The sequence below is a fragment of the Vulpes lagopus genome, chromosome 8, assembly GCF_018345385.1.
Source record: "Vulpes lagopus strain Blue_001 chromosome 8, ASM1834538v1, whole genome shotgun sequence".
Lineage (NCBI taxonomy): Eukaryota > Metazoa > Chordata > Mammalia > Carnivora > Canidae > Vulpes > Vulpes lagopus.
Genome location: NC_054831.1, coordinates 133,446,059 through 133,454,281, shown reverse-complemented (window position 1 = coordinate 133,454,281; position 8,223 = coordinate 133,446,059). Strand labels below are relative to the sequence as shown.

The following is an 8,223-nucleotide window of genomic DNA, read 5'->3' as shown; positions in this document are numbered from 1 at the left end:
ACCGCGCCTCTCCGCGCAAGGCAGGGAGATGAATACTGGAAGGAAAGTGTGAACGAAGGTCCTGGGGCCGCCGCCCCCACGGCCGCCCGGCCGCCCGCAGGGGAATCCTGCCCTCCCGGGAGCCGCCGCAAGGCCCCGAAGCTGCCGCCCGCAAGCGCGGCGCGGCCGCGGCCCGTCCTGACCAATCGGAGCTCGGCCGCCGGAGCGCGCCCCGTCCTTATTCGCCACGGCCCGTACGCGATCTCGGAGGCTGACCAATCAGCTGTTGATTCCCGCCGTGAGTCCCGCCCCAATGTTGAAACTGCCGCGGCCGGGCGCCGAATCACGTTGGCAGGAGCGTCAGGCTCCGCCCGCAGCCTGGCCAATCAGGGCGCGCGGACGGGGCCCCGCCCACAGCCCGCGACGCGGGGGGCGGGCCGGGCGGAAGTCCGGGCGGCGGGAGCGGCGGCTGGCGGCGGCTTCGGGGCGGTGGGTGAGCGCGGCGGGAGCGCGGCGGGGGCGCGGCGGGGGCGCGGCGGGGGCGGGGGGCGCACTCCGCGGGGGGAGGAACGGGGAGGCTGAGCTCCGCGGGGTTCTGCTGCCCCCCCTTCTCTTTGGAGACAGGCTCCGCCCCGGGGCGCTCGGTCGGGGGAGGGGGGCGCCGGGACCCGGGTGCGGGTCGGCCTGTTGGCCTCCGTCGTCTGCGGCCTCCCCGCCCTCCCGGGTCGTCGGGCCCCCCTGGGCGGGGGGGGGGGGTCCAGGTGAGTGTCGGGGGCCGGGCCGTGGCTGTCGGAGTCCACATTGGGAGACTGAGTTCCCGGGTGGGGCGAGCCCTGGATCCCTGAGGGCACTCGGAAGCCCCCTCCCCGCCTGCAGAAATCCTTCCAGAGGCCTCTGTGTCCCTGAGCCTGGATCCCTGGGGCAAAGGGGCAGAGGAGGAGGGGAGGAGGAGAGAGAGGAGGGAGAGAGGGGGAGGAGTGGGGGGAGGAGGAGGAGGGAGAGAGGGGGAGGGGAGGAGGGAGAGGAGGAGGGGGAGGAGGAGGGAGAGGGGGAGGAGGAGGGAGAGAGGGGGAGGCGGGGGAGAGGGGAAGGAGTGGGGAGGAGGAGGAGGGGGAGTCACAGGCACCCTCAGCGGCACAGCAGGGGCTGGAGTGTCTGGAGTGTCAGGGGTCCCGGAGCCACATTCAGGTTCACATCCTGGCTCTGTCGCAAGGGGGCTGGAGGAGGAGGACGGGGATGGAGAGGAGGAGGAGGGCGAGTCCCAGGCACCCTCAGCGGCACAGCAGGGGCTGGAGTGTCTGGAGTGTCAGGGGTCCCGGAGCCACATTCGGGTTCACATCCTGGCTGTGTCGCAAGGGGGCTGGAGGAGGAGGATGGGGATGGAGAGGAGGAGGAGGGCGAGTCCCAGGCACCCTCAGCGGCATGGCTGGGGCTGGAGTGTCGGGGTCCTGGAGCCACATGCAGGTTCACCTCCTGGCTCTGTCCCATACTCATATGCTGTGTGACGTGGGTCAACTTTGGTTTCTTCATTTGTGAAAAGACAGGGAAGACGGGCGGGTGGTAGGACGGACAGAAGCTTCCCTTCAGCCTTGCCCTAGTCGTTTCCCACAAACTACAGGGCCATGGTAGCTAGGGTCGTTGCAGGGGACCGTCCTCTTCGGGCCTGTGAGCGAACGCGCCCTGGCCAGGGGACAGCAGACGTCCATGTGCCGGCACCGCACTGAAGCCTCACAGCCTGACCTCGTTTCATCCGCAGAGACCTCAGGAGGTCTGTTTCCATGTCTGTTTGGCAGATGAGGAAACTGAGGCACAGAACAGTTCAATAACCTGCTGGAGGCTGCAGAGTGGGGACCGGAGCCCCCGGTTCCGGCTCCAGGTCTGGCTCCGCGGCAGCTCCACAGCCCGTCAGCCGCCGCCTCTTCAGGTAGAAGGGCTGGGCCTGGAACCAAGCCTGGAGGTGACTCTGCAGCCCGTGGAAGCCCCACGACATGTCTGGGATGGTGGACGCGGGTGACCTGGTGCAGCTTCGGCAGCTCAACCTGGCGCTCCTGAGGCAGCTGTGGGCCGGGCAGGATGCTGTGCGGCGCTCGGTAGCCAGGGTGGCCTCAGAGGTGCGTGCTCACCTGGCGATCCCGAGGGGCGCCAAGGGGACTGCCTGACCCGGTGGGAGCTCAGGGCTCCATGCAGCGCGCCCAGCGCAGAGAAACCAGCCCCAGCAAAGAAGGGGCCGGCCTGGGCTCCTGCGGAGGCTGGAGCAGGGATGAGGATGGGGACGGGATGAGGACGAAGATGCAGGGATGAGGATGAGGTGGGGGGATGAGGATAGGGATGAGACGAGAGGGTGAGGATGAAGGGATGGGGTGATGAGGACGGGAATGGGGATAAGGGGATGGGGATGAGGATGAAGGGATGGGGGATGGGGATAAGGGGATGGGGATGAGGATGGGGATGAGAATGAGGATGAGAGGATGGGGAGATGAAGATGGGGGTGGGGATGGAGAGATGAGAATGGGGATAGGGATGAGGATGGGGGATGAGCATGAAGATGGGGATGAGGATGAAGATGGGGGGTGGAGATAAGGATGGGGATGAAGATAGGATGAGGATGGGGAGCCAGGCCTTTGTGCCTGGTGCAGGCCGGCTGCATGTGTGGCTGGGCCGCTCCCGGGTTGACTGGGCCTCTCTGTTCCAGTCAGCCCTGGGCGCCAGCAACTGGGACTCCCAGACCCCATCATCCCAGGAGACGTCTCCAGTGGCCCTCAGAGCCTCCCGCCTGCAGGACGCCCAGCAGGACGCCCCCTGTGGTATGTCCTGGCCCGGCGGGGCCAGCTCTGGGGTCACCTCTCTCCTGTCTGCCAGGGACCGGCGCCCAGCGTCCCTGGGCTCACCGAAGCCCTGCTTGGCACCCTTGCTGCCCATCTCAGAGCCAGATGACTCAGAGCTTTCAGCAGGGCTGACCGGCTCAGTGCCCCAGGAGGCCCGGGCCCAGAGCTCCATCCTGGACCGGCACAGCCAGCCGCCCAAGGTAACGTGGGAGGACAACTTCCTGACCCTGACTGTCCCCATCTGACGAATGCCCTTGGCAGCAGCTCCCCTCCAGGGTGGGGGGCTTCCTAGAGGTACCTAGGGCGTGTCCAGCTCAGCTGAAGTGCTGAGAAGTGGTGGCCGTTAGTCTCTCAGCGCTTTGGGAAGAAGGTGATGAACCCATTATACAGATGGGAGGGCTGAGGCTCAGAGGCCACCCTTGTTCAGAGTCACACACCAATGGGGTTTGGGGGCCAAAGTCTTGTCTTCCAGCTCCCAAGCCCTGGGGCCTCCTTCGGGCTGGGCCCGCACGCCTAGCCCTTGCCGCTCTGTCTCCCTCCCCAGTCGAGAGTGACCTTCCGTGAGGAGTGTGCAGTGCCTGATGGGATCTGGCGCCTCAGGCCCTACTTGGGCTACGACTGGATCGCAGGTACGGCGCCTCGGTGCCACCGGAGCCCCGCACGCCGAGCCAGCGCTGCCCTGCTGTGCATGGGTACCAGGTCGGGCCCGGTCTGTGTGCATGTCGGCCCTTTACACTGTCCTGCCCCCCCGCACCCCCTCGCCCAGCAACCTCAGAGGCCTGGCAGGTCCTCCGGCTTCGTCCCCCCATCACTGTCCATTTCTGACGCAGCAGCCAGGATGAAGTATTAATCACGGGGGCAGAGGACTGGGCGCTCCGAATAAAATCCAACATCCTTATCTAGACCGACCAGGTCTGTTGCGGGTCCTCGAACCTGCAGCCTCGTGGTCACTGTGGGGCCTTTGCACTTGTGTTCCCGCTGCCTGGGGAGCACTTCCCAGGTTCACACCCTCTGGTTCCTTTTCACCATGGAGGGCGCAGCTCAGGCGGGGCCTTCGGTGAGCATCATGTCGTAGTCACCCCCCGACCCCCGTGGCGCGAGTCATTTGGACGTTCTCTGTATCGCTCGCTCTCGGGAGTCGCCCCGTTTCCCTGTTTCTTAGCTGACGTCCGCGGTAGGCGTTCGCTTCCTCCGAGCGCCGTGGCCGTCCTCTTGCCGAAGCTCTGGAGCCCGAGCTCAGCGGTGCGCGAGGCGTAGTAGGCCCTCACCCAGCACTTGTAAGGGCTCCTTGCTGTGTGGCTCCCCGTTTCACAAAGGAGGAAACTGAGGCACGGAGAGGTGGAGTTCCCTCCTGAAGGCAGGTGCTCCCGGGGGTTGCTGGGACCCTGCGGTGGTGGGGACGCGGGCCCTGTCCCCAGCGTTGCCCGGCCCCGTCAGCTCACCGCCTGCTTCCCGGAGGAGGTGCCTGCCGTGGGTCCGTCCACGTGCCGTCAGCGTAGGATGGCGGAGAACAGGGCGCTGTGCCATGCGCGTCCCTCGCCGTTACCCCGTCCTGTCCTGTGCTTCCTGGTGATCCGATTCGGTCGGTGGGGCGGCTGTGCGCTGACCCCGGGGACTGAGGACCGCGGAGGCCCCGCTGCCTCTGAGACACCCAGCGGGACGCGTGTGACTTCTCCCCCTTGCGCGCTCCCTCCCTCTCTCTCTCACCACCCCCCTTCTGCGTTCTGCGTGCTCCTGGCTCCTGGCTCCTGGTTCGGCCCTTCCCTCTGCTGGCGTGGGAACAACTCCCGCCAGGACTGTCTACACTCACTCTTTCCAGCTCCGATTGCGTTTTCTTAGTCTGCCGCCCGCTGAGCCGTCCTGTCCACGGCAAGCTGGGTCGCATGCTCCCCCGAGGGCTCTTACCTCCTGGCAGGTGTCACCCCGCGATGTCGTGTCTCAGGTTTCTTAGGAGCCTGGGCCACCCCCACCGCCTCCTCGTGAGGCCCGCGAGGCCGACCCATCTAGTTCCCTCCTCCCGCCCTGGCTCCGTCCATCCATGCTTGTTCGCTGCGCGGACGGTGGGACAGGCGTGAGGACCGACTCGCTCGGTGGGGAGCTGGCGGTCGCGGTGCGTGGGGCGCCCCCACTGGTGTGTTGTGTGAGGCAGCGGGGCAAAGCGGGTCGCCCCAAGTGCCCGCCCCCGTCCCCGTCCACACAGCAGCGCCGCCGCTCGCCCCCTCCAGGGTCGCTGGACAACAGCTCCCCCGTCACCAGCAAGCCCGATGCCTTCTTCTCAGAGCTGAAGGATTTCCGGGAGGCCAACAAGGAGGAGTGTGTTCACAGCGACCCTGAGTGAGCAGGGGTGGCGAGGGGTGGCGAGGGGTGGGAGGGCGGCTCAGCCCCCCCCCCCACCCGCTCGCGCTCAGCCCTCTCCCCTCGCAGGCCCCGGCCCCCAGGCGTGCGGGAGAGCCGCGGCGCGGAGGAAGAGCATGCATGTGAGTGGGTGTTCTCACCAGGCGCCCAGGGAGGCGGCGGGGGCCTGGGGGGCCTGGGGTCCAGGTGCAGTGAGGCAGACCTTGGGGGGCTGCGGGGCAGCTGAGGCCAGGGACCAGGCCGGCCCTGTGTCGCCCACCTCCCCGCCCTGGCCGCCTCTTTCCTCCGTGCCTGTTTTTGCTTCGGGTCCGCACGTGTAGCATGTGTGCACACGCGTGTGGATGGCGCATGTGTGCTGTGTGTGATGACTGCTACAGGTGTGCGTGTGTGTTCACCAGTGTGGTATGAAGCCGTGTGTCATGCCTGCACACGGGTGTGAAAATGCCCGTTTGTGCGAGGGCACCAGCCTGTGTCCCGCTGGTTTCGTCACGTGAGCACACGTGCACGTCTGTGTCGTGTATTTGTGTGTGTGTGTGTACACCCGTACGTGCCTGTGCGTGTGGGGTGGGGCAGCAGGGGCTCGGGGAGGTGGGGGCCCAGCTGAGGGGAGCTGCTGCTCACGGCCCGCAGGCGTGTACTGTTACCACGTCAACCGACGCCTGTTTCTGGTGCCTTCTGACCCCGGCGTCCCCTGCCGCCTGTGCAAGACCCCCCGGGACCAGAGGGGCCCTGAGACCCTGCTGGAGCCTGCGCATGTCAGGTGAGTGGCCAGAGCAGGCAGGTACTGGGGGCAGCACAGGGGCGGCTGAGGAGGGGAGCCAGCCTGAGGCCGGGCCAGTCCCGAGGGGGGCAGGGCGGGCCTGGGACGCTGGCCCCGCAGTGCCTCCTCTCCGCCCCCTCCCGCAGGGTGAGCATCCCGCTGTCCGTCCTCCACCCTCCACACCAGTACCGCATCCACCGGCGGAAGAGCTTCGACGCCTCCGACACACTGGCCCTGCCCCGGGTGAGCGGCCACATGGGGCCCGGGTGGAGCTGGGCTCGGAGGCAGGTCCCCAGATGGATTCTGAGGCCCAGGGAGGGCCGAGACTGCCCCAGGGCCACATAGCGAGGCCGGGCCGCTCCCATCGCGCCTGGTCTGCTTGCTCGCCCGCCCCTCGTACGTGGGCCGCCTTCCTGGAGCTCCCATGTGCCGTGCGCGGCCCCTCGGGGGCTTGGCTCATGGAGCCCTCATGGCAACCAGGAGCGCAGGTCCTGGAGCCTCCCGCGGTTCAGATAAGGAGACCGAGGCAGAGGGAGGTGCCTGGGCTCAGGTCAGCAGGTGGCAGAGCAGAGATGTGAGCAGGCCCTTCCAGTTCCTGGTGCCTCCCGTGGAAACATTCTTCGTGTCTCCTGGCCAGGGTGGGGGTCGGTGGGGAGGGGAAGGGGTGCTCATCTGTAAAATGGGTACAGCGTACGGTCCTCAGACCAGTGGGGTGAGTGGGGCCCTTCAGTGAATCGGTACTTCTGGGCCATGGGGCACATCTGGTGCCCGGGAAGTGCTCAGCCACTGTCCATGGACTTCCCCCTCCTGTCTCAGGTCAGGGCCAGGGCCTGGGGTCCCCTAGTGTGTGGACACAGCCCCCTCCCTGGGGTGCACCCCCCTGGAAGAGAGCCCTGCCACAGGCCAGACGCCTTAACCCTTGCTGTCCACAGCACTGCTTGCTGGGCTGGGACATTTTCCCTCCCAAATCCGAGAAGAGCTCAGCCCCCAGGAGCCTGGACCTCTGGTCCTGTGTGTCCTCCGAGGCCCAGCACCGGAAGCTGCCTGCTGCCAGCCCTTCCCACCTGGTATGGTCAGGGTCAGGGTGCCCCAGGACAGACATGCCTTGGAGCAGGCCTGGGGTCTGCAGAGCCCCCGGGGGCGGGAGGGGGCAGGGGGAGCAGAGCCAGGAGCGTCTCTGCAGGGGCCCGTCCTCCCAGCCCACGGCACCTCCCTTCAGGCTCTTCCGGACAATCCAGATGGGGATGAGGGGGGAACGGAGGGTGACCATCCAGGCCCTGCCAACACGGGTCCCACCCTGCACCCCAGTGTGGTCAGGACCCCAGGCCTGCGCCCCCTGTGAAGCCCTGAGGACTGGCCATTTAGAGGAGGATGGAGCCGCGGCCACCAGCTGTAACCCGTCTTCTCCATTAGGGCACCCGAGGAGGGAGCCCTGCCCGGCCTCAGCTGCAGGTGCACTTAAGCTACGGCCTCCTAGGTTGGGCAGGTGGAGGGACCCAGGCCCTTGTCCCTCTTGGGGACAGAGGTGGGGAGGTGACATGTTTGTAAATAAAGCCCATCCTTGTCTGTAGCTCCAGGTTGCCCTGTGTGCTGGGTCTGTCCTGCTGTTGCCCTCGGTGTCCGGGAGGTACCCTGGCAGCGCCTGCCCACCCCGGGGACAGGGGGTCTGACGCTGGGTGGGGTAGATCCAACGCCTGGGTGTACCTGCAGCTCCCAGCCCTGGGTGGGCGGTCTCTGGGGTGGGGACTCGGGGCCTCAGGCTGGCCCCTGCAGACAGCGGGTGGTGAGTGAGTTCTCCCCCCTGGTTCCTAAAGCTGGGGTCCAGGGCCCCAGGCTCCTCCGAGGCCCTCTCTAGCCAAGCCCCCGGAGCCACAGGTGGTCAGGGCCGTGGTCGGGGCCGGGCGGGGAGCTGGAGGGTGGGCGGGCCGAGAGCCCAGATCATCAGCCAGTGTCTTTCTCCTGAAATCCTGGTTTTGAGGATAAAAGTGGAGTAAATGGGGAACCAGAGCCCAGAGGAGGCACATGGCTTTTCTGAGGTTTCTCAGCCTGGAGGCCGAACGAGGGTTGTGGTCTCCTGTGGCTTCCACTAGAGCCGCGATGCCGGGAAGCTCCATCCGCCCGTTGCTCAGGACCCACGTGTCAGGGCGGGGAGGCTTCTGCTGCTGCAACTGAGCCCCAGCTCCCGGGGGCTTCCGTGGGTCCCGGTTTCTCCACGTCCACACCGGTGTTTGTTTTCTGCCTTTTTGATACTAGCCATCCTCATGAGCGCAAGGTGCTATCTCATGGTTTTGGCGTGTATTTCTC

General features: G+C 66.9%; 1 protein-coding gene across 9 annotated transcripts; it reads left to right on the top strand.

Annotated features, from left to right (window-relative positions):
* Window positions 1-405: 405 nt before the first annotated feature.
* On the top strand, window positions 406-7,495 carry LOC121496474 (migration and invasion inhibitory protein). 9 transcript variants are annotated; one of them, XM_041764803.1, is made up of 10 exons: window positions 406-468; window positions 1,773-2,090; window positions 2,672-3,004; window positions 3,349-3,433; window positions 5,030-5,138; window positions 5,229-5,281; window positions 5,790-5,919; window positions 6,066-6,162; window positions 6,852-6,986; window positions 7,228-7,495. In XM_041764803.1, the coding sequence occupies exons 2-10, from the start codon at window positions 1,968-1,970 to the stop codon at window positions 7,267-7,269; spliced, it is 1,107 nt and encodes a 368-aa protein (XP_041620737.1). In that variant the 5' UTR covers window positions 406-468; window positions 1,773-1,967; the 3' UTR covers window positions 7,270-7,495. The 9 variants fall into 9 exon arrangements, with proteins under 9 accessions (XP_041620737.1, XP_041620741.1, XP_041620739.1 ...); XM_041764807.1 differs by having other exon boundaries at window positions 420-468; window positions 1,736-2,090; XM_041764805.1 differs by having other exon boundaries at window positions 420-472.
* Window positions 7,496-8,223: the final 728 nt, after the last annotated feature.

Bases quoted from the DNA above. Each gene is read 5' to 3' on its own strand.
- LOC121496474 (XM_041764803.1), top strand. From the start codon at position 1,968: ATGTCTGGGATGGTGGACGCGGGTGACCTGGTGCAGCTTCGGCAGCTC. The intron at 5,920-6,065 runs GTGAGTGGCCAG...CCCCTCCCGCAG, and splicing joins CTGGAGCCTGCGCATGTCAG to GGTGAGCATCCCGCTGTCCG. The intron at 6,987-7,227 runs GTATGGTCAGGG...CCTGCACCCCAG, and splicing joins CTGCCAGCCCTTCCCACCTG to TGTGGTCAGGACCCCAGGCC.